Source organism: Nyctereutes procyonoides, unplaced genomic scaffold, assembly GCF_905146905.1.
Source record: "Nyctereutes procyonoides isolate TBG_1078 unplaced genomic scaffold, NYPRO_anot_genome, whole genome shotgun sequence".
Taxonomy (NCBI): Eukaryota; Metazoa; Chordata; class Mammalia; order Carnivora; family Canidae; genus Nyctereutes; species Nyctereutes procyonoides.
Genome location: NW_026575131.1, coordinates 12771966 through 12796384, shown reverse-complemented (window position 1 = coordinate 12796384; position 24419 = coordinate 12771966). Strand labels below are relative to the sequence as shown.

The following is a 24419-nucleotide window of genomic DNA, read 5'->3' as shown; positions in this document are numbered from 1 at the left end:
AGTGAAGAACCATGCCCTAGGACCAGCCTTGTGACCACAGTCTGTGCACTAAAGCACGTTGGGGGCAGGGACCTGGTCTTGCTCATCTTGAGACCCTCAATACTTAACCCTCTGCTGGGCACAGAAATTATAAATGTTCAACAAACAGTTGTTTAGTGAGGTCTGCATTTTGCATTTGTTCAAAGACCTTTCGGAGAGGAAAGGGACTCTCCTTCCATGGGAGTCCAGAAATCAAATATGCCATGAAAGAAGGTGGGAATCTGCCACAGAAAACCTCTTTTAATCTGTAGTCATTTGGTCACTTGCTGTTGGAATACAGAAAAGAAACTGCTGCTTAAGCTTTAAGCTGTGTGCAGACTCTTGTGTCAATTTTCTGTGTTCTTTTGAAGACTTCATTAATGTGGACTCTATTTGGAAATCTGTGGTTTTTTATGGGGGGGTTTGCTAAGCAAAGGAACATTGCAAGATTTGAAAGGTAGGTTTCAGATGGCATTCTCTAACCAGATTAGGCAGTTGAACATACTAAATTGCATGTCAGTAGTGAGTCCTCGCCACCCTAGCTGCTGGAGTGCCATGCACATGCCTCTCTCCCTGCATCACCAGGCAGGCCCACAGGGACTCCAGGTCACCCCCCTCCTCCTTCCCTCGGCCAGCCCCCTCACCCTAGCCCTCTTCATTCCACACTTCGGGTTACTCCTGTTTCATGCACCAGGCTGTCCCACACTTTGATCGGTTCTACAGTATCTATAGTCTGAGCTGCCCTTGCCTGTAGGCCCTCATCCCCCACTCCAGCCAAACTGGTTTCCTCCCTGTGCCGGCCCCACTTTGTGGAGAATGCCCTCATGCTTGCCTTTAGTTAGGCCAAGCAATGGCCCTCCTTCAGGTCCATGCCTTTCCCCAGGAGGATTCCAGCCCGTGATCATCACTGCTGGTCGGCTCTGACGCTGGCCCTACTCTGCCACTCATTTGATAGCACGTAGCCTGCTTTATACCATTCTTCTTTTTTAACGTAATATGTCCACTCATTAACTAAATAACAAGAGCTGTGACGGCAAGAACCCCATCTCATACTTGGGTTTCAAAGCCATTTCTACTTGACAGAGGTCCAGGAGGCAGCAACCATATGTGTGTGTGGCTCACTGCTGTTCCCTCAGCACCAAGCACATAAGGGAAGTGCTCCTGAAGTAGATGTTGAATATATATTTGTATTTTTTAAATATTTCCTTCCAGGGACCTAAAATAATGCTTATACTTTTGATTTAAATTCAAAGAACTAGCAAATATTTCACCCCAAAATAGCAGTTTATAATTCATCAACACTCAGGGTCCCCTGTGAAATACAAGAATTCGTTGTGTCCCTCCCTCCCCAGGACAAGTTACCTTCCCTTTCAGGGCTCAGTTTTCTGCATTACAGATCCAGCTGTGACAGTGATCTCCAAACTCCTACTTGGCATGACATCCTGTCACATCCCAATTGATGGTGTGTCCGTATGCTCCTCTGAGTCTGACAGTGTAAATAGGACACTGGATCTTTCCTCTTCAACTTGTCCTGGTGTGGGGTCAGGGAGTCGGTCTGTAAAAATTGATGACAGTCCCTGTGGATATGTGAGGCCTCTGATTGCCAGCCCGGTCTTGTACTGTGTGATCCTACTGCATTCGTGCTTTGCAAAAAGGCTCACGTTTTCATCAGTCCAGCCCACACCATCTCTTCTTCCTCCATAGGTCGGCCCAGTGAGAGTAAGTAACCACCTGTCCCCTGTGTGCGCCCTCTTCTGAACAGTTACGTTCATTCCTCCCTTAGCATTAGACACTGAACGTGGGACGTTTCTTTGGTGGGAAGGTACGACTGTGTCTGAAGGATGGACACAGGAGCAGTGAATATAGTCAGTGATAGGTTATTTAGCTTTCAGTGGCAATGCCAAACTGAAATGTCTTCAAATGCTTATTCTCCTCCTCCTCTTTGCTGTAGACACACAGCAGAAAACCTATTCCCAGACATGGAAACAGCTTAGATTTTTAGACTGGTCATCTTTGAAATGGGATGTTGTATTGAATGGTCTTTTTTTGCCTGTTGCACTGTGGTGGGAAATTGATGAAAATGAATATAGGCTAACATAAAGGTACATGTGAATGAAGTGCTGATCACAGAGTATTTGGTACAGGAAGGTAGAGATGATCATTTTCTCCTCCAGCAGTCATTCTAAGCAACTGAAATTCACCATTTATGCATTCGCTCTGAGGGCTCCACAAATATTTATCAACTGTCTACCATGTTCTGGTCACTATACTAAGGTAGTCTCTGCACTCATGATGCTAGAGGCTAGTGGGTTCCTAATTACCAGATTCCCCAGATGTTTTAAGCACTCAAGTAAATGTGATGCCACATTGACAGTGGTATGCCGTCTTTGTAATATTTTTCAACTTGTTCTCATTTGGCTTCAATATTGCTAGACTGTCTTGGTTGCTTTTTAACATTTAGACGTGTCTTGTGGGATTCTGTATCTGATTTTAAGCATGTTGATGCCTTCTACTGTATGACACACAGGTTGGCAAACTCCAGAATATGGGTGAAACCCAGCCTGCCACCACCAGCATTTGTAAATAAAGTTTTATTTGAACACAGCTACACTCATTCATGTTTGTACAGCCTGTGGCTGCTTTCAGGCTGCAATAGCAGAGTCATTGTGACAAACCATTTGGTCCACAAAGCCAAAGATCTTTACTATCAGAAAATATGTACCATAGAGAAAAATTTGAAGACTGATGGTGTACACGAAGTAGAAATAATAGTGTGTGTGCCCTGTGTGCGTGTACTGGCAGAGGGTGAGGGGATGGGCAAGATTTGTGTTAGAATGTTTATCTCGATGGGATCAAAATGGTCCTGGTCAGAAATGACACTAGACAGATGTGGACTTGAGTTCATTTTCTCCCCTTACCTTGTGCTGATTAAGCTTTTACTATTCATCCCTGCCTCTCTGTACAGAACTTCTCTATGATGCCTGCTTTTTAGGAGAAAAGCACAGGTGGGCAACAAATAAGAGAGGTGGGAGGAGGAAGTCTTGGCTCATTGGTTAACCAGTGGTGAGAAAAACTTTTCAGGTATAAGCTATAGATATCAAAAGAAAGGATGGAGACAGGAGAGGAGGCTGAATGGGCCTTTCTTATACCAACTGATGGCACCTATCAATGATGTCAAACTGGAAGGAAAAAGAAACAAAAAAATCAGTCCATAAGCTGACAAAGAGGGTAATGGAACAAGAAGCCCACTCCCCATTTTCAACCTCTTGACGATCCCCTCCCAAGTAAAAGCTCACACACGCAAATCCGGTAAATGCCAGAACACTTGGGATCTCAAAATTCATTTCACTTCCAGAGTGTTTGCAAATGATTTTCCAAGTATAATGCTTTTAAAAATACACAGCACAGTATGAGGTATCTAGAGCAGTCAGATTCATAGAGACAGCAAACAGAATGGTGGTTGGCTGGGTGCGTTAGTTTTGAATGGGGATGGAGTTTCAGATGGGGAAGATGAAGAAAGTTCCCGAGGTGTAGAGGGTGGCGATGGTTACACAACAGTGTGAATGCACTTCATGCCACCGAACTGTACAGCTAAAAACGACTTCAATGGAAAATTTTATGTTCTATATATTTTACCACCTACTACTCATTAGCCATGTAATGCAGTGGCTGCATTCCTATTTACAGATTAGGGAAGTTGTTTGGAAACCTACCTTTAGTTCTCTTTTAGAGAAAAAGTAGTTAGTTTCATTTTGGGGTTTTTTTTTAAGATTTTATTTATTTGGGGGAGAGAGCACACCTGAGCTGGCAGAGGGGGAAGGAGAGGGAAAAAATCTCAAGCAGACTCCCCGCAGAGCATGGAGCCCAACACAGGGCTAGATCTCACGACCCCAGGAGCATGACCTGAGCCAAAAATCTTAACTGACTGAAGCACCCAGGTCCCCTCACTCTGTACTTAGCTTGAAAGTGATTTCTAAGAATTGAGAGAGTTCAAGGATATTCAATTAGATATTTACTGAATGGTTTTTTAAAATGCCCAGCACATTAATTCTGTAACAACAGAGAGTGCCTGATGAAAGAGGTCACAAAGAAAAGATAGCATGGGAGGACTGCCTTTCTTGTCTCTACTCCTAGAAATGACTTTTTCTTTTTTCTTTTTTTTTAATGTGGATTTTTAGGAAAGAAACCTGGACTGGTTTCCCAGGATGAGAGCCATGTCCTTGGTCAGCAGCGACTCTGAAGGAGAGCAGAATGAGCTGAGGAACCTGCAGGAGAAGCTGGAGTCCACCATGAAGCTTGTCACTAACCTTTCCGGCCAGCTGTCAGAACTAAAGGATCAGGTAAAGAACAGATGCCCCATCTGCCCCCTAAACACAAACACACCAGATTCGATGGGGGCAGAAGCAGCAGTGCTCGTGTTAAAATGCTGACGTTTCCCTCGCATGGAGGTAGAAAAGGGGCCTGAGGCAGAGAGGGTAAAGCTGCCCGGTCTCCCTGTCTCCCCGTCTCCCCGCCAGTTCCCCTTCACTGCACTTTTACAGGAGAAGCTGGTAGCACTGCTTTCAGTGCTGCTGGTACGAGGTTTTCATATGAAAAACAAAACCAGAAAAAGGGAGAATGCAAATGACTTCAGTGAAGTGCTGTACACCACCCGTAAAGCCATACTCTTTTACTTTACCTACTGTCAGATTAAAAGCTATTTTCTAGCTTTGCTTTCTAGCCCTCAAATCTATCAACTCTTCACTCAAGATATTTAAGTTCAACATCCTGGGAAAAACCATACTTTAGTTCATTCGGTGGCCAGATCCTTACTGAGCGGCTGTCACAGGCCAGGCATCACACCAGGTGCTGGGGACAAAACCACAGACAACAGAGACCAACCCCTGCTCCCCGAGAGCTGACCAGGCTACAGAAGCACTGCTCCATCCTGCTCCCTGTCCCTACGGCAGACACTTGCCCCTTTAAGGCACCTGAAGGAGGAGGGGGAGATTTGTACCAAACCCTATGTACTTCCTCCTCCTAGCCCCTTCTGAGGGAACAAAAGCGCACACACCAGCGCCAGGCAGTGATGTGGTGACGGGACGCCACACACGAGGTGAGGTGAGCTGTGCGTCCAGGGCTGGCAGGCCCACCGGTGGGCAGGTGCAGGTGCTGTGCCGGAGCTGACGGGGATCACCTGGCACAGACATGGGACCAGGTCAGCATCCCATATAGGTTTTTAGTCAACTCCATACACGAGATTATAAATTTTGCACAGCAAGAGGTATCAGGCAGGGCTGCCCTGCAGGTAAGTTGCAAGGCCTACCCATGGGGGATTTTCTACTCTTAGGTATATAACTAGTGAACACCCCATCTGGAATAAACTCTTCTTGGAGATGGTCTGCAGAGCAATGTAATGATCCTACTTTGAATTCTGTTTCTTTGCCAACTAAATTGTTCCAGACTATTATGCCCCCAGCTACCATTGGGCCTCACAGTTCTTTTATTTCACTTGTATTAAGATGCAAATAGATAAGACTAATGACAACAGAAAGTCTTCTTTATGAATGCTATAGCACTGAGCTTGGTGGCACCTTAAAATGAATAACCTAAATGAGTAAAGCTAATGAGGATCTAACTAGATCGCTCTGCTTATTATCTTAGTAACTTTTTACCCTTTCTGTGACACACCTGCCAAATGTTCCAGAGAACTAACCTGTTCGTTGAGTACAGCTGCAGCTGCTTCTCTATGCCCCTCTGGAGAGCCAGGTGAACTTAACACCTTCAGCAGTGCTTTAGTTCCTGTCTCCCTTTTGAGAGGGCTGTGGCTACACGAATCTTAGTTAAATCAGAGATTTTTAAAAACCTTACAGAAACTGATCTAATACAGACTTCAGTAAAAGAACTGTTGAGCTCTCATTAAAATGGTCACAGGGGTGAGGTGAGCTGAGGAATTCGCAGAAGGCATCTGAGGTGAAGGAGGGCATCCAAGACCACAAATGTCCTCCTGCCTCACTCCCTCATTGTCTCCATGAGGGTACTGAGGTGCACGGAAGGCTCTCAGGAAGTGTGTTTCACTCTCTAGGACAATGTCAGGGCTGGAACTCCTGATCCTCCTGTGTGGCTTGGATTTTTGTATGCTGTATATATTTTTGTTTTCATTTGTTTTGTCACCTTACCCTGTTTGCCTTTCAGGTTGACTGTTTACAATCTTACTTTTTTTTTTTTTTTTTAAAGAGCTTTGTAGTTTACAAAGTTGCCCCACACACTTAAGCATCGTGGAGGATACCTTCATGGCCATTTTACACAGCTAGGCATAAAAGAAACTTGGCATTTTCAAAATCCAAGGTAGAATTGTTTCTGCTAAGCCTAAATTTTGCTTAAACAAAATATGTAAAACTTCATACATAGGGACTAGTGTTCATTAATGACATTAAAGCTGTGATTTAAACTCCTTGGTTCTGGCCCTTATATTCATTGTCTCCAAGTTGGCAGTTGGACCAAAAGCCCTTCCCCTGTGAATGAATGTGAACCATTTTTTCTTGGAAGATGTTGTAAGCTAAAAAGAAGTATGAGAAAACCAGTAATATATTCTCAAGTGCCTTTACCAGGACTGATTTGCTGAGGTTTTTAGGTGCCCAGGAAAAATTCAGCACAGCTGCTTTTATTGGGGAAATGTGTTTCTTTCAAAAGGAATTAGTCAGCATTTTCTTTTGATTATGTAACTTTAACAAACCTTTAAGGGCATTTAAGAACTGACTTACAGAAAAATTTTGAGTTTTATTAAATTTGGTGTAGTAACAATCATAAACATATCTTAATTTGTTCTGCATAAAAAATTATGCAGATATGTTAGAGAGTTGCTGGTTCTTAAATAGCAATTGTAAGAATTCCTGCCCTCTGAAGAAAACAATTTTTTGAATTAAAAAATAAAAGCCTACACATGATTAATGAGCAAGAAACTCTGTGATAGATATTTTTTAAAGCTGCTATGAAAGAATAGCATTCACTGTTAGAAGTACTGGGAAACACACAAATTGCTTCATCACTGAGATATTTTTTTCAATCTTCTGGTCCAAAAAGCATAATGGAGCAATGATAGTTTAAATGTGAATGTCTTTGGTTTTAATCTGTGCTGCTACTGACCACTTTGGTGGTTGTTTTCTTAAAATACCAATTTGAGGAGAAAAACTTGTTGTCTAGGACAGAAGTTAAAAACCTAGCTGGTGGTGTCACTTTTCCTACTATTGCCAAGAACAGTTGATTAGAGTTGCTAGTCTAAGTGTTAATGGTGCACCTCATCTTGAAGTTTCCCCTCCCAAGAGCTTCTGAATACTAAATATGATTCTCTTACATTCTTATTCCAAGGAGGAGAACTGATGTAAGAACCTACATTTTTTTTTTGTGCATGTTTTCTTCATAACGCAAAAGAGCAAATATCGAGAGGCTTCACTTTATTGAAAATGTTACTGGCTTCCTCTGGGACAGTGACCCTGACGTGTTATTAGGAATACAAAAAGCGCTTGAAAATTCAGATCACATTAGCATGTTCTAGTGTTTGGCACTTTTCATGCAAGACAGTTACCTTGCAAACATTAACTGCTTAAGGAAGGGAGGGATAACAAAAGATTAGAATAATTGCCTATGGTTGGAAAATGGAATGTTGTTCCTTACACTGTTCTGGAGCCACAAAGGGGGACGAAGGTAACAACCGCCCTCTAGGGTCCCATAAGCTAGTAAGAAAGAAAATAGACCTCTAACAGTATGATGCAGTGTAAAAAGTTGTGCATCCCACTCGAGACATGAATAGAGCTTGATGGAGCACAGAGGAGGTGGCATTTAGTCCTGTGTGTGGCTTGGAGTAAGAAAGGAGTAGAGCCTGTACATGATGTAGTCTTACAAGTAGGTGACTTCTGAGCTGGCAGAGGAATGCAGTAGGGGGCATCCCAGGAAAGGAATCAGCATGAGCAAAGGCATGAAAACGCATGGCATGCTCCAGGAATGGCACTATGTTCTGGTTGATTCCGTTCGTTCTTTGAACCACCACTTGAGAAACAGATTGGTGAGGTGCAGCCCTAGGTACTGGGGTTACAGAGATGAATAGAACCTGTTCCCTTTCTATACCTGACAGTCTGGCGTGGGAAACAAATCAGTAAATGGCTTAGAATTCAACCCTGTAAGTATGTAATGGTGGTGTGAATAGACTGTGAAAGGAGGAAAGCAATTCAGTCAACCTGATGGTTGGGAGAGAATTTGGGTTATGCCACAGAAGCCTGAGATGGTACTGCAAGAACTGGATTCCAAAGTTTGAGGACAAGCCTACCAGGTGAAACAGAGAGGAACAGAATATTAGGGATCAACGCAGAGTGTGAACAAGTACATTGACAATAAGTCAACGTCAGTGTTCCTCAGAGTTGTGGGTTTTTTTTTCTTAGTATTTTTGGCTCATTGTTAGAAACACAGCTGATTTTAGAGTTTCCTGGCTTTGTAGAATCTGAGTAACCAAGACCTGGCTATGACAGGAAAGCAGTTTTTCAGATCCTTGATCTGTTAGAAACCAGATCGTGGCATCCGTGTGCTGCTGACAAGCAGTCCTTCCTTTGCCTGCCTCCCGTCGTTGGAGGCCAGGACTGGGAGAGGAAAATGCGCTCATTTGCTTCCTACCCTTCGTGTTTTCATGAAAGGTCTTTCCCATGTTTGGCTGCATCTGATTTGTAAAGCTGCAATAGTCTTTGCTTCTTGTTTAGACCGAGCCAAAAGTAGGAACGCTAAATTTCAAGCTAATTTTTATATTCATGTAGACATGAAGAAGAGTACTGCTTCAAATGTTTATCCTTTAGCTAAATGGGAATTTTGAGGATTGTAAATGTATCTAATACAAATAAGACACTTCACACTATTCAAAATAGATTTTTCAGTATTCACATTTTGAATATAGTTCCTTTGATCAGAATCTGAGGGATATTTTTAAGTCAATTTTGTTTCAAATGTCCAGAGAGAATATGATGTGAGAATATGAAGATTCACTCTAGTCATTGTTTGCTTTGATAAAGGTAACAGCAACAGGTAATACACAAATAAGGCTTTACACACACACACACACACACACACACACGCGCGGTTTGTGTGTGAATTATTTAAGTAGGTAGTAGAATTGAGCTCAGAAAGCCAGAACTTATATAAGACTATGCACTGATGGGCCAGGGAAACCTAACTGGCCAGCACTGTTGACCTTGGTTTTTTACAGACCAGAGTTAGGCCTTAGGGCTTTTGTTTCCTTATAATCATAATTGGATGATGACCACTGTCGAAGGGCTAAAGCCTTTAGCAATTGCCCTATTCCTTCTCACTTATTAGTCACTTAAATGACAGCCATTCTGTCTAAAAGGCTGTGGTTGATCAAAACAGAATTCAGACAGATTTAGTCTTCTCCAAGATCTTAACCTTGAGAAAAATGATATATGTATCCAAAATACTTTTGTGTTTAAGAATGTGAAAATAGACTTGAAGTGATCTTTGACATATTTCCAAGATAATCACTGCTTCTAGAGAAGCAGTGTGATCCCAGACCAGCAACATAAACCTCACTTGTTACTTGTTGGAAATGCAAATTAATGGGCCCTACCCTAGGCCTACTGAATCAGAAACTGTTTGTAGGCCCTTTGATCTGTTTTAATCTTCTGTGTGATTCTGGCCTATGCCAAAGTTTAAGAACCACTATTCTACAGAAATAGAAAACAAAATTAGGTATATACTAGGTACTTGAAATTACCAGGAATAGGACTGCCTGAGCAAAGAATTTGGCAACTAACCTACATCAATAGGGAATTTTAAGGTTTAGGAGGTGGGAAGGGGGCGGGCAGAATGTTAGAAAGGCAAACCTAGAAAGTTAGGAGCAGCAGTGAGGTGTCAGGTGATGGCCATTGAAGGGAAAAGGAGGTGTGCTATCAGCTAAAGACTCGTTTGTTATAGAAAATACTGTTGTAGAAGCTTTTCTATTTAAAAGAATGACTGAATAGTCAATATCTTGCAAAGTTAAAAGCTGACCTAACCAACAGACATGAACAGATGCAAATATAAAAGGCCATCTCAAATGCAAGTAGTTATAGAAAAATTACAGAAAAGGTTTTAGTAACCAATTTTGACAGTTGAAAGACCTCAGTAACTTTAAATCAAAGTATTTAAATAAAGTAGCCTTCAGGAGGGGTTGAGCCCCTACGCCCCATTCCTAAATCCATTAGAATGCTTGTGATTGTTAAGCTTGTGGTGTTGTACTGTTAAGCTTGTGGTGCTGTACTGGATTCCCTCTCAGGGTTAACTACCAAGGGAAGAGTGAGAAACAGTGTGTCTCTCCCTGTGTCCGTCAGCTGGGGGAGGGAGGTGGATCTGAGCTAAGTATCTGAAGTACCAGACAGTAAGATCAATGAATTACAGATTACACTGTAATCTAGTTGTGAATTTATCCCACATGTCAAAATAGGTTCTCTTTTCTCAGCTGACTCTGTGAAGTATAGTGTAGTGTGTAACACTTACTTAGAAGATTTGTCATTCATCTACGGAAACTTGAGAGGCTAGCTGTAATGTTTTAATTCAATTCTTTATAAAAAGCTACCTTCTGGAATATTCACTCCTTGTAAATTCCCTTCTAAATTATAACAGAAGGTATTTCACAGGAGCCTAAAAATAGTATTTTGATTTAAAAGAAAACTATGTTTTGAATAAGTAACCACTTTAAAATGGAACCTAGGTAAGTTATTCTTATGTTCTCAGGATATTTTTTTTTAATTTTTTTTAATTATTTATGATAGTCATACAGAGAGAGAGAGAGAGAGGCAGAGACATAGGCAGAGGGAGAAGCAGGCTCCATGCACCGGGAGCCCGACGTGGGATTCGATCCCGGGTCTCCAGGATCACGCCCTGGGCCAAAGGCAGGCGCCAAACTGCTGCGCCACCCAGGGATCCCTCTCAGGATATTTTGTACCAAAAATTAGTCCAAGTGAAAACTGAGATTTAAGCATCTACTATGTGACACTCTAGCAAAGAATTTACATATATCTCTGTTCTATTCTCCCCCTATGAGATAGGAATTATCATCCTAATTGTGTGAGTAAAGAAACAGACTTTGAGAAGCTAAGTAGCATAGAACCGTAAAGAAATGGGTCTGATGCCAAAGCCTACATTCTATTTACAAGGATACCTAATTCCTCTCTGATTTTAGGAAACCAAAAATCTACATGCAGGACCTTAGGCCACTTATAGACAACAATTTTACCCAATATATATTTTATATTAATTGGCTTAAATGCCCAGCATCAAATCCAGAGCCAGGACCAACTGGTTACGAAAACTGTTAATGCAGAGAACTAAATGTGTCCTAAAATACCTAGAATAGAGCTAGCTACCCATCAATACAAGAAGTGATTTAGTTCAGCAGCCAAATAATAACAACCTCTTGTTTGGGGTTTTGAAAGTGCTTTTTCATTTGACCAGTCTTAGGAAATGGTCTTTCCTGACCCAAAGCAGTCCTGTGTGTATGGGTGGCAAAGAACAGACCCCACTGAGTACCTAAAGCATTGTCTATGACCTTTAGTCACTCTAGATCTCAGTGACATGTGAGGACATTCCTCATCTTCCGAAATGTGCTACATCATTTTTCCTCTGAAACCAGAATTACTCTAGAATCATTGAGTAATGGAATTGGGACCCCCTGAAGACCATGGACATAGTCCCTCTCAAACCTAGGATTCTAAACACACTGCTTCTCTTGATAGTTTGGTGTGCTGTTAGCACCACACAAAGCCACCATTTTCCAATGAGCTTTTAAATCATTTGGAAATGGATTTGAGAAACAATCAAGAATCCTGTGCTTTGACTGTTTTTTGTTTCTTTATGAAACAAATAGTGAGCAATACTTCTGAATGCCACATTGCATGAGTAGGTCACAGAATTCCCCATTCTGCCTAGGAAGATGTCCCTTTTGAAGTTGTGTGTGTTTGATTTAGTGACGGTACACTATTTGTAGAAAGTGGGTTTCAGTATAAACCATAACCACAGAGGTAAATCTATGGTTCAGTATATGATCTGACGTACAGGAAGTGTCTGGGTCTAATGATGAAACTTTTTAACTTTCCAGATGACAGAACAAAGGAAGCAGAAACAAAGAATTGGTCTTCTAGGACATCCTCCTCATATGAATGTCAACCCACAGCAACCAGCATAAGCAAATGAAATAAAGGAATCTCCTGTACCTTTTTTAATTATTATTAGTGTGGGTATGGCTAATTAGTTCTGATTCACCCACAAAGATTACATTAATGCATAGTACATTTGTAAATAATCAGTTTTATACTGTATGTATATGATTGCTACTCTAAAGGTTTGGATATATGTATTGTAATTAGAATTGTTGGCATAATGAAATTTCATTTGTGCCAAAAATATTAAAAATGCCTTTTTTGGAGGGACTAAAGAAAGCACCTGATTTGCACTTGAACCAGATTATAGATTTAAAAGTATATGACATGTATTTTGTATTTAAAACTAGAATAGCCAGTATTTATGTTTTTTATAAAACTGTGCAATACAAATTATGCAATCACAATGAATTTGTAACTCCTGAGTGTCCTAATGGGAGTGCACATCTTTGAAGCTGGTGTGTTAATACTATGTAATAAATGGTTAAATATCAAATGATGCTGCTGCCAAAATCATATTAATAGTGAGTTTCCTGCCCCTGGGCATTTTGTACCATATACTTACTGTGGTGATACTGTTTTTCGTTGCTAGTGGCATTAGCACCTCTGTCTAATAGTGACAGTGCTCCAAGTCAGCATTCATTTTAAGAAAAGCAACTTTAGTTTCAAAGATAATTTTAAGCTTTTGACCTGATCATTTAAACTCTTTAAGTAGGAGAGCTAAATTAGAAGCTCAGACTTTAGCTTGCGAAGTTAATGAATTTTTGAAAGGGAACTTTTTATGCAACATTTGGAATAAAAGACTGCTGGCCAATCAGTGTCATCTCCAAGGTGAATTTTGGTGTCACATTATAAGGAAATGAATAATGGATGGTGTCTAGATTATCTAGTCAGAACAGTAGAGTTGATTTTTTCTTCATCTGAACCAACATGCTACAGTAGCTAAGAAGTATTAAACTATATACATCCATATAAAGATGAAATATGATCTATCCCATTAGAACTCATAGTTGAACACTGACATGTTATTCTTGTGAAAGAGCCACATTTTGGTTTTTTTTCCTTGTCACATGATTTATTTCCTTGATGGATGAAAAGTATGAAAGGAAACTTTTATATCTGTTGCCTAGTTTTGTATATGGATCTCATTTTACAAGAGAATCTCTGCAAAAAAAAAAAGTTTAAAAATGTACTGAAAGCAGAGTTCTAAAATGAGTAAAGTTTGTAAATGCATATATAAAAATAAATATTTAATGATGCAGAATATACAGTGATGGACTGGTGGCTTTCATTTTTGGCATTTCTTTGTATCTTAACAGCTATTCCAATTAATTACATATTTTCTTTGGGACCAATTTAAAGTGCAACTGGTTTGGTTACCAGATTAACTCAGAAAATGCTTACTTGATTAGCAAGAACTCAGAGGAGATTTACTTGAACAAATACCAGGGAGTGTTTAATATGATGTTCATTCATTCTTCTAGATGAGTGACTGCCAACCAGACCGTCCTGAACAGCGAGCGCCAGGGCATCCATGGTCGAGTCAGGAGTGGGTGCTGCTGAAGCTCCTGCCTCCTGTGCTTTCCCAGGAATGGGGGGCTTTGACTTGCTGTCTGCAATAAAACTGTTGCAGTTTGTTTTCCTTCATGTCCAGTGGTTGGAGTCCTTCAGCAAGACAGGCAGTCAGAAATGTTTCACAAAGTTAACTCATCTATCCAAAGGTAGTAAAACTTGTTCCCTCCTCAAAGCAATGCCTGCCTGGTTGCTCTTTTAATACTGATTCTCTCTGAGCTTGGTAAATAAGAATAATTACCACCCAATGTTGGGAACTAGGTCAGGACTGAATTCCAGTTAAATGACTAGTTTTATAACCAGTGCTTCTACTTTATAAATTTGATAACTTAAGAAAACAAATGAATAATTTTCCAGCCAGTGCAGTGTATTTTCACAAAATTTTTCTATGATAAGGCTGACCCAAGATGGACACACACTTGAATCTAAAAACAAAACAGCAATCTATGCCGAAGCCCACCACATGTGCTTCAGCCAGCAAGGATTTGTGCTTCCTTGGGTTTCTCTTTGATCTGTCATGCTGCCCAACACACCATGGCAATGTGTGTGGTTTGTCTCCCCAGTCCCATCCAGTTCACTGGAAAGTTCTGCACTGACATGTCCAGGTTGCAGCGTTTACAGGTTTGTCATGTTTCATCTGAATCCTGTCACTTAAGATATAAATCTTTATTCAGTTTGCCAGCAGAAAAGAATGGAATTGGAATGCCACCCCACCCTATATGTGGCAGATTCTACCCTTGGAGTTTGGGTGTGAACACAAAGTTAGTATAATTGAAACATAAAATTTGAAGTTAAAACTTCTGTAGCCTTTGATGTGTAATTGTGATTTCACCTTTCTCCAGACGTTGCTTTTTCAACACTTCTATTTTAAGGATGGAGGTCCACATCACTTTCAAAGTCGCCTGGTGTTATCAAGCTGAGTAACAAATGTGGTAATATAATGCTAATATGCAAGAAAGTCTTTTTGGCTTTAGTTTTAAAAGTTTGCTTTAGCACCAATCCAAATTCCAAGATTTTACCAATTTCCTTACCTAAACCATTTGTTAAAGGGTCTGAGAAATTCCATTCCTCTTTTTAACATTTATAGTATCTTGCCCTTTACTACTTCTGTATATAAAACTGTAATGATAAACCTTCTTTTCCCCTACAAAGAAAGCTTCTACTCTTTGACAGGTCCTAAAGCTTTAAATGATAGTCCATCCCATACAATTTTTCTTAGAACTATATCTGTCTCTACTCACTCCACACACGTACAAAATACAACTTCTTTTATTTCATTCTTTAAAAATTCGATTCAACTTAATTGGTTTGTTTCCAAGTTCATGCTTCTTATTCATTGTTCTTCACTCAGCCAATTTTTTTATTTGGTTGTACTTTCTGAAAATGGATTGCTTGATTTGGGTCCTGTAAAAACTGCTCTTTCATCCTATTTAAATATTTCCTCACATAAATTATAAAGCAAGCATATTTTATTTCTGGAAGCTAACCAACATGGTCTATGCAGTAGAGCAAACTAAACAAAGCTTTATTTATGTGCTAGTGGGAAATTATCAAGATCTTCACAGTAAACAAAGGAATTAACCTGTTAAAAACTCAATTCTAGATTTCTCTATCCTCATACTGAGGATGGTCTACTGTCCTACTTAGCATGATAATGCATGAATGAGAAATAGCCTGAAAGTTTCTAGCAGTTATTTTAAGGCTGACTTCTGGGCTACATAGATGGAAATTTACTCCTTCAAAAATACTAAATACAAGAGGGGCCTAACTACATACTTCTAGAAGTAGAGCTGGTTTTGCTAAAATAATGTTTTTACACATTTTCAGAGAACAAAATAGGTGCTTGATAGAAGGTAAAATTATATGACAAATAAAAATCACCTTTACATAAGACAGAATATCACAAAGGGCTCCTACAGAAACAGAAGGCTCTTGAGATAATGTGCTCCATCTACCAAACCATATAGTAGGAGTGAAACTAATTTTAAACATAAGAAATAGAGACTTAGAGGGGCGCCTGGCTGGTTCAGGTGGTAGAGCATGTGACTTGATCTCAGGGTCATGGGTTCGAGCCTCATGTTGAGATTTAAAAAAAGAGGAAAAAAAAATTAAGACTTAAAGACACAAAGCAACTGGCCTCAGGACTTGGCTCCAGAATAAACAAAGGTCTCCTGACTTAGCCAAATACAGGGAGCATTCTTCCCAGTTGCTACCTGCCTTCCAGAACGGGGCTATAGTATCTTATCAGAAATGGGTTTCCCACAACAGTTCCCCCTTCACAGAAAGTTCTTATGGAGAATTGCATTTTGTCCTCCAATGCAAATTGATTTGCTTTTCTTTTCAAATCCCTTTTACAAGTGGATCCACGAATTAGAAAGTACTGAATATGAACACTTCATCAAGACTGAAAACTGTGGCAATGATAAGCTACTAAAATCTCTTTTACAACTACAAATCTCCTATAGTACTTCTTACTTAACTGCGTTTTTCAAAAAGGAGAATCTGTTCTCTCAAGGTGGCTTCTTCCAAGTGAAAACATTCAGATACAGATGACTGGCATCCTATCCTACCATAGAAGTAGGTGTTTATTAGCAAACCCTACTTTGCTCTTGTTCATTATACTGATAATTTGCTAACAATCAACCAGAATGTTGGAAAACCCCCTTAAAGATTTCAATTTTACAGAAAGTACCCAAAATTCCACCAGTTTTGCATCACAAAGTAGTGGTTAAAGTAAGGTTTTGAGTAAAATGCCATGTGTGTGGTTTTTGTGGGTGGCTGCAGCTCAAAACGACTATTAGGCCTCCTCCGTTATCTACAGGGGAGAGCTATGATGGCGATTATACATTAAGACGATAATGATTATAACATTTTTTTTCTTCTTTGGCATTTATACACCACATGGGCAATTCTTGCAACCTAAAGGCAACTCAGAACCATAGCCTTTAAGTCTGGACCCCAAAACCTGCCAAAATAAATAAAAATGTAGATCCCTGGTGGGGTTTGACATTTGGTCAACTCCAACAATGCTTATGAACTATGGCTTCTCCAGGTGCTGGCATTTTATATAAACTCATTTGGTATAACAAATCTCTGGCTTACTGGGGTACCATATTTTTAAAAAAGAAAAATTTACCAAAGGAGAAACTTAAAATACTTTAAGGTCATGACAAACCAGTGTGAAAGAGAATCCTAACACCTAGAAGTGAAACTGCATCATCCACCCAGCCTGGAAAGAAAAAAGAAAGCTAAAAACCGCTATAGAATAAGAATGCAGAGTTTGAGAAAACCCCTAAGGTGAATTGTGAACAACAACAAAAAAGAGCCCCACAACATAAGAAGTGCATACTCTATGCAAGAACCACTAATGGAAAGAGCTCGCCAGCATTTCTGTAATTACCTCACAAAAGATGGTTAGTCCCATGTAAAGAATGGAACTTTCAACAATCCAGGAACTTAACTGTTCACTCCAGAACTCAAGTTATTTCATTCTCTTTCATATACTTGTCAGCTGTAGCATCTCATCCAGTCTTGTCAGCAGCTTTCTATAAAAGTTCTCTGGAAGAAAAACAATTGAAATTTGGTATGAAACTGGGACAAGAAGCACACAAGGCATGGGGGCTGAGCATTAACTCACTTCAGAGACCACCGGGAAGCAGGGTGGGATGAAAAGAACAAGGACCCTGAAATTGGTTCAGAGTCTTCGTACCAGCCCTACCGCTTTAGTGCTCTGACTGTGAGCAAGTCCTTTTATCACTGTAGTCATCACCCCCCATCTAAAGAATGGACATATTACTTACTCCTTTGGGCAGTAGTGAGCCTTAAAGACAATTTATGTCAAGTGTCTAGTACATATCTGATAACATGCTCTTTCCCATTTCTTTGCAGCATAATCACTTCCTTCTTCTCATACCTATCCACAATCTCAGCCAAATATTAAATGATCAAAGTTGCTCTCTCTGTTCCTATTAAATGTGCCTGATATTACCATAGGATCCTAAATCCTCGTGTCTAAACGTGACACATGGGGTCATATTGAGTCATCTTTTTAAAATTGTATCTCTAACATCTAAATTATGTTTTAACTACCAATCTGAACTGAATTCATACAGAAAGAAAACTATCTCTCATAGCTTATGACTTCCAGATAATTATTCTTATATTTATGATCAGTGTTTTTTTTTTTAATTTTTATTTATTTATTTATTTATTTATGATAGTCACAGAGGGAGAGAGAGAGAGAGGCGCAGAGACATAGGCAGAGGGAGAAGCAGGCTCCATGCACCGGGAGCCTGATGTGGGATTCGATCCTGGGTCTCCAGGATCGTGCCCTGGGCCAAAGGCAGGCGCCAAACCGCTGCGCCACCCAGGGATCCCTATTTATGATCAGTGTTAAGTTCAAATCTGACTTTTCAAAATATTCTTCATGGAATGATGTTTTTATCTTCTGAATGATTATGTGTTTCCATAACCAACATTCTTATTTACACCTCCCAATCCTGCTCAGATTATTATCCCCGACATCTGCATGGTTCTAAATTATATTATTTGTCATTTAACATTCAAATGCATATTTTAAATCAGATCTCACATAATGGTGGAGAGCCCAGCACTTTCCCTAATAATTTCAAGGACCCTAAGGAGGGTGCTTATAAGTTCCTAATGATTCGTTGTCATTTCTGATCCTAAACTCCAAATGCAACCTGATTCTCATCTCCCCTCTATTTTACTTCACCTCTACTGCTGACACAACCCACCGTACTGTCTCCAAAACACATTAACATCTGGGTGTCATGCAAGTAGATCTTTATGAGAGGAAGATTATAACAGCGAATAGGAAACTACTTAAAATTGAGAATCAGACATCCAAGCCCACACGCCCTTTTTTCTCTGCCATTGGAGGAGCAAGTGCTCATGTCTACCCTACTCCTAGGGCCCACTTTCTCACCACTCCTGCCCAAGCAAAATCATAATTTAAAAATTCCCTCCAACTTCAATTAAAAACAAAAAAATTCTTCCTTCTTTACTATGCAATTTCAACCCCCAGGTCCCAATAAGGTCCCAACCACTCCCATCTATATTAGCCCTTTACCTTGACCAAATAAAAAAACAAAACAAAACAAAAAATCCCATAATTCCCTTGTCCTTAGCTTCCAACTCAAGGATCAACCAGCTTTTTAAAGTAGCTTTTTTTTTTCCTTCCTGATAAATTCCTATATTAAAGAAGAAAAAATCAAGTTAGAAAGGTAAAGTGATTCGGCCAAACTAGAACCTAGGATTCCACGGCAGATCACATGATCTTACACACATTGTTCTCTATGCCACTGCTTCACTATGCTAGGTGCAGTCCTGCTGATCAGGTGCTGGGAACTCCACTCCTTCCCTGCCCACCTGTTTCGAGAAGACCTGTACATACTAGATAAAAATTCTAAGAGACACAAAGGAATGTAAAAGTTTTTAAGGGTCATGGTTGCACTAGCTCATTTCTGTATCATAGGTACCTAGCACAGTTCCTGTCAAAGGTGCTCATTACATTGTGGGGGGAAATAGTCTTTGCAAATCTTTACTTAATCTGCTCAAGGGTCTTGGAGCCAAAGCCAGTTAGGAGTCTTTCAATAAAGAAGGACTATCTAGTAGTGGCCCAAAGGGAGTTACATATAGAACAATCACTTACTACCCCTCTTGCTGCTAATTGACCATTTAATCCTACAACTAAAGATTAATTGTAATGCCTCTGGCTCCTACAGTCCTGCTTCATAACTCAAAAGCATCTTCCACTGCTCCCTCTAACCAAGTGACCCCACTCTCTCCCTTCTTTCAATTCTTTTCAACATGACTGTGTTGTCTCCACAAAGGTGCAAATTCAAACTCACGTGTACCCCCAGACTCCTCTCTCCACCGTGCCCCCTCATCTAACAACACTAAAAGACACCTTCCCTCTATAATCCGTGAGGACTGTAGCAATTCTCAGATTATCCCCAAAGAGACAAAACACAATTTAGGTAACAGAAGGAAGTTAGGGCCGTTTTGGGTAACGAATTACGGTTCATTTACATATGAGCATACATACGTACGACATGGATGAATCTCAAAAGCATTACGTTAAATAAATGAAGTCAGGTTTGAAAGGCTACATAATGTGTCATTCCATGTATACAACATTCCGGATAAACCAAAACTACAGAGACAAAAATCAGATCAGTGGTTGCCAGAGACAGGAGGCATGGGAAAAAGATATATTACAAAGGGACACTAGGGAAATATATGAGGTAATGGAAAGATCTTTGGTGTGTTGGTGATTATGTATATGTATACGACTACATGGGCTTCACAAAATTCAAGAACTACCACCTAAAAAGTAAATTTTATTATATGTAAATTATACCTCAGTAAACTTGACTGAAAACATTTCTAAAAGCTAGTGGGGGTGGGGAGAAAAAAGGGCCAGGTCCAAGAATTTGCATTTTTAATTTGCTCCCCAGGTAATTTTTTTTTAATATTTTATTTATTTATGAGAGACACACAGAGAGAGAGAGAGAGAGAGAGACAGGCTTCATGCAGGGAGCCCGACGCGGGACTCGATCCTGGGTCTCCAGGATCACACCCTGGACTGAAGTTGGCGCTAAAACGCTGAGCCACCCGGGCTGCCCTCCCCAGGTAGTTCTGATGCAGGCTGTCCATAGTCCACAGTCTGAGAAGTACTGCTAATGTTTGGGTTGCATCACAATACCTTTATGCTTTTTGGCACATGCAATGTGCACACTTTTGGAATGGAGTATCATTTCAGAGTTGAGTAGGAGAGTAAGAGCAAAAAAAAAAAAAAAGATAAGGTGTGCTCCTCCCTAAAAAAAAAAAAAAAAAAATTGTTTTAGAACTTGCAAATGGAGCAGTCCTCCAGTTATGCTGTATTCTCTTTCTTTTGCTGCTGTAATAACAAATTACCAAAAATTTAGTGGCTTGGGGGATCCCTGGGTGGCTCAATGGTTTAGTGCCTGCATTTGGCCCAGGGTGTGATCCTGGAGTCCCAGGATTGAGTCCCACATCAGGGTCCCTGCATGGAGCCTGCTTCTCCCTCTGCCTGTGTCTCTGCCTCTCTCTGTGTCTCTCATGAATAAATAAATAAAACCTTTAAAAAAAATTAGTGACTTAAACAACACAAATTGCACTTTGGTTGTTTGAGTCTAAAATGGCTTGGCAGTGCTGTGTTGCTTCTGGAGGCCTTAGGGAAGAATCCATTTCCTTGCCTTTCTCAGCTTCTAGAGGCAGCCCGCATTCCCCGGCTTGTGGCCTGCTCCCACTTTCAAAACCTCCAGTGGCCAGTCAGATTTTCCCATCTCAAATTCCTTAACATAATCACATCTGCAAAATCCCTTTGCCATGTAAGGTAACATATTCATAGGGTTTGGGCATTAGGATGTGGACATCTTTAAGGGGGCTGTTGTTCTGCCTATGACATACACCTAAGCAGAGTCTGGGCAAGCACTTAGGTTTAAGCCAAGAAAAAAGCAAATCACCCATCTGTTTTCAAGCTTAAAGGATTTGAATACAATTAGGAAGGTCACATTTTCTTATGGTCCAAACAGGTTGAAAAATCAGTTTATTAACATGACTGTAAAACTGGTAAAGCTGTACAAGATTACCTAAGACAGTATGTTGCTTCCTTTTACCTTCACTACTGATACTCTGATACTGATACAGAACAACTATTAAAGAGATGTGTTTGCTTTTTCAGACTCACACACACACACACACACACACACACACATACACACATACACACACCTTATTTTCTCAGTTTTACTTTTGAGCATTAGCATTTTAAAAATAAGACCCAGTGAGGGGCTCCTGAATGGCTCAATTGGTTAACCAACCAACTCTTGATTTCAGCTCAAGTCATGATCTCAGAGTCATGAGATTGACCTCCACTCAGGCTCCACTGGGCATGGACCTTGCTTGTGATTCTCTCCCTCTGCCTCTGCCCCACTTCCCCCCTCTTTAAAAAAATAAATAAGATCCAATGAAACTCAAAGAAAACAAAAGTGGACCATAAACATCCCAGTCAATAACCCTTGTTGATGGGGGGGTGGGAAGCCAATATATACCTGCATAAGATCAGAAAACTTTAAAAACACGCTATCCGTATCTCTTCTTTGGTGAGTGTACAAATTTTTGTTCATATTTTTATTTCTTTTACTATTACTGAATTTTAAGTTTTGTTTTTTATATTCGGGTTGCTGATTCTTTATTAAATACATGTTTTGCAAATACTAAACTTTTTTTTCCTGATCTATGGTTTGTCTTTTTATTTCCTTAGCATAGCTTTTCAAACATCCAAAGCTTTTAATTTTGACAAAGCCCAATTTATCAACTTTTTTCTTTTATGGTTCATGTTTTTTTGTGTCCTAAGAAATTTTTGTCTAACTAAAATCCCTAAGATTTTCTCCTATGTTTTCTTCCAGAACAGCAGTGTACAATAAAGCTTTCTGTGATGATGAAAATGTGCTATACTCCAAGCTAACCAATACACTAGCTATAGCAAACCACACATAGCTACTGAGGACTTGACATGTGGCTAGAACTAAGAGCTGAATTTTAAAATTGTATTTAGTTTTAATTATTTAAATTTAAATAGCCACATGTAGCTACCATATGGACAGGAAGTTCTAGAAGTGTTATAGTTTTGATTTTACATTTTGGTCTACGATACATTTTGAGTTAATTTTTGTTATGTGTTTGAAGTATGGATCAGGGTTCATTTTTTAAAAATATGGACATCCAATTATTCTAGCACCATTTTGTGAAATGACTATCTTTTACGCCCTCTCGACACCTGTGGCCATGTTTATGTCTTTTTCTGAACTCTATATTCTGTTCCATTGACCTATATGTCTATTCTTTCACCAGTATCATCCTGTCTTCATAGATGGTCAACTGACCTTCAACAAGGACACCAAGAATGCACAATGGGGAAAGGATAGTCTCTTTCCACCAAATAGTGCTAGGAAAAGTGGACATTCACGTACAAAAGAATGAATCTGAACTATTATCTTACATCATATACAAAAATCAACTTAAGTGGATTAAAAACTTAAATGTAAGACCTGAAACTGAGAAACTCTAAGGGGGAAAAAAAAACCCAAACAGGTAAAAGCTTCATGACATCGATCTTAGGAATAATTTCTTGAATATGACACCAAAAAAGGATGTGCAATAGATGCAAAAATAGACAAGTTGGGACTACATCATACTAAAAAGCTCTAAAGCTCCTGTACAGCAAAGAGATCAATAGAGCGAAAAAGCACTCTATCAAAAGAGAAAATATTTTGCAAATTTATAAGGGATTAATATCCAAAATATGTAAGGAACTTCTACCACTCAAAAGCAAAAACAAACACAAATAATTTGATTAAAAATGGGCAAGAAATCTGAACAGATACTTCCCCAAAGAAGACATACAAATGGCCAGCAAATATATGAAAAGATGCTCAACATCACTAAACATCAGGAAAATGTAAATCAAAACTACAATGAGATAATACCTCACACCTGTTATGATGGCCATTCTCAAAAAAACAAAGTAACAAGCATAGACGAGAATGTGGAGAAACTGGAACCCTTGTGCATTATTTTTTTGTTTTTTGTTTAAGATTTTATTTATTCATGAGAGACACAGAGACAGAGAGAGAGAGAGGCAGAGATACAGGCAGAGGGAGAAGCAGGCTCCATGCAGGGAGCCCAATGTGGGACTCGATCCTGGGTCCCCAGGATCACACCCTGGGCTAAAGGCGACGCTAAACTGCTGAGCCACCCAGTCTACCCTCCTTGTGCACTGTTGATAGAAATGTAAAATGGGGGATCCCTGGGTGGCGCAGCGGTTTGGCGCCTGCCTTTGGCCTGGGGCGCGATCCTGGAGACCCGGGATCGAATCCCACGTTGGGCTCCCGGTGCATGGAGCCTGCTTCTCCCTCTGCCTGTGTCTCTGCCTCTCTCTCTCTCTGTGACTATCATAAATAAATAAATAAATAAAAATAAAATAAAAATGAAATGTAAAATGGTACTGCCACTATGAAGAACAGTATGGAGATTACTCAAAATAAATAAATAATAAACAAACAAACAAACCATATGATGCACCAATCCCATTTCTGGATATCAATCCAAAAAAATTGAAAGCAAGTTCTCAAAGAGAAATTGGTACCCCAGATTTATTTCAGCATTATTCACAATAGCCTAAATGCCTACTGATAGATAAAATTGATAAAGAAAATGTGGTATATACAAACAGTGCAATATAATTCAGCCATTAAAAAGAAAAAGGAAATCCTGTCATAGGCCACAAAATGGATGGAACTTGAGGATATTATGCTAAATGAAATAAGCCAGTCATAGGCAATTATTGCATGATTCCATTTATATGAGGTATCTAAACTAGTCAAAAGTCATCAAAGCACAAAATACAATAATGTAGCCAAAGTCTGAGAAGAGGTGGAAATAAGGAGCTGCTATTCAATGAATATAAACTTCTGTGCAAGATTGAAAAGTTCTAGACAGCTGCTGTACAACACTGTGCCTACAGTTAATAATACCGTATTGCATGCTTAAAAAATTATTGAGGGTATATCTCATGTTATATGTATGTTTTACCATAGGTTTAAG

General features: G+C 39.8%; 1 protein-coding gene and 1 long non-coding RNA gene across 6 annotated transcripts in view; one reads left to right on the top strand and one right to left on the bottom strand.

Annotated features, from left to right (window-relative positions):
* The window catches only part of ITPR1 (inositol 1,4,5-trisphosphate receptor type 1), a 318830-nt gene extending 304978 nt beyond the window's left edge, over nucleotides 1–13852 (top strand). For 3 of the 5 annotated variants that reach the window (XM_055343242.1, XM_055343240.1, XM_055343241.1), the window contains 2 exons: nucleotides 4197–4358; nucleotides 12131–13459. In XM_055343242.1, coding sequence (XP_055199217.1) covers nucleotides 4197–4358; nucleotides 12131–12217 — 249 coding nt within the window. In that variant the 3' untranslated portion in view covers nucleotides 12218–13459. Of the gene's footprint in view, nucleotides 1–4196; nucleotides 4359–12130; nucleotides 13460–13675 lie in introns of those variants that run through there. The other 2 variants (XM_055343239.1, XM_055343238.1) reach the window with 1 other exon arrangement.
* The window catches only part of LOC129521610 (uncharacterized), a 36550-nt gene that overhangs the window by 2825 nt on the left and 9306 nt on the right, over nucleotides 1–24419 (bottom strand). Inside the window, exon 2 of the long non-coding RNA XR_008666839.1 lies at nucleotides 17164–17321. This is a non-coding gene — a long non-coding RNA (uncharacterized LOC129521610). The remainder of the gene's footprint in view (nucleotides 1–17163; nucleotides 17322–24419) is intronic.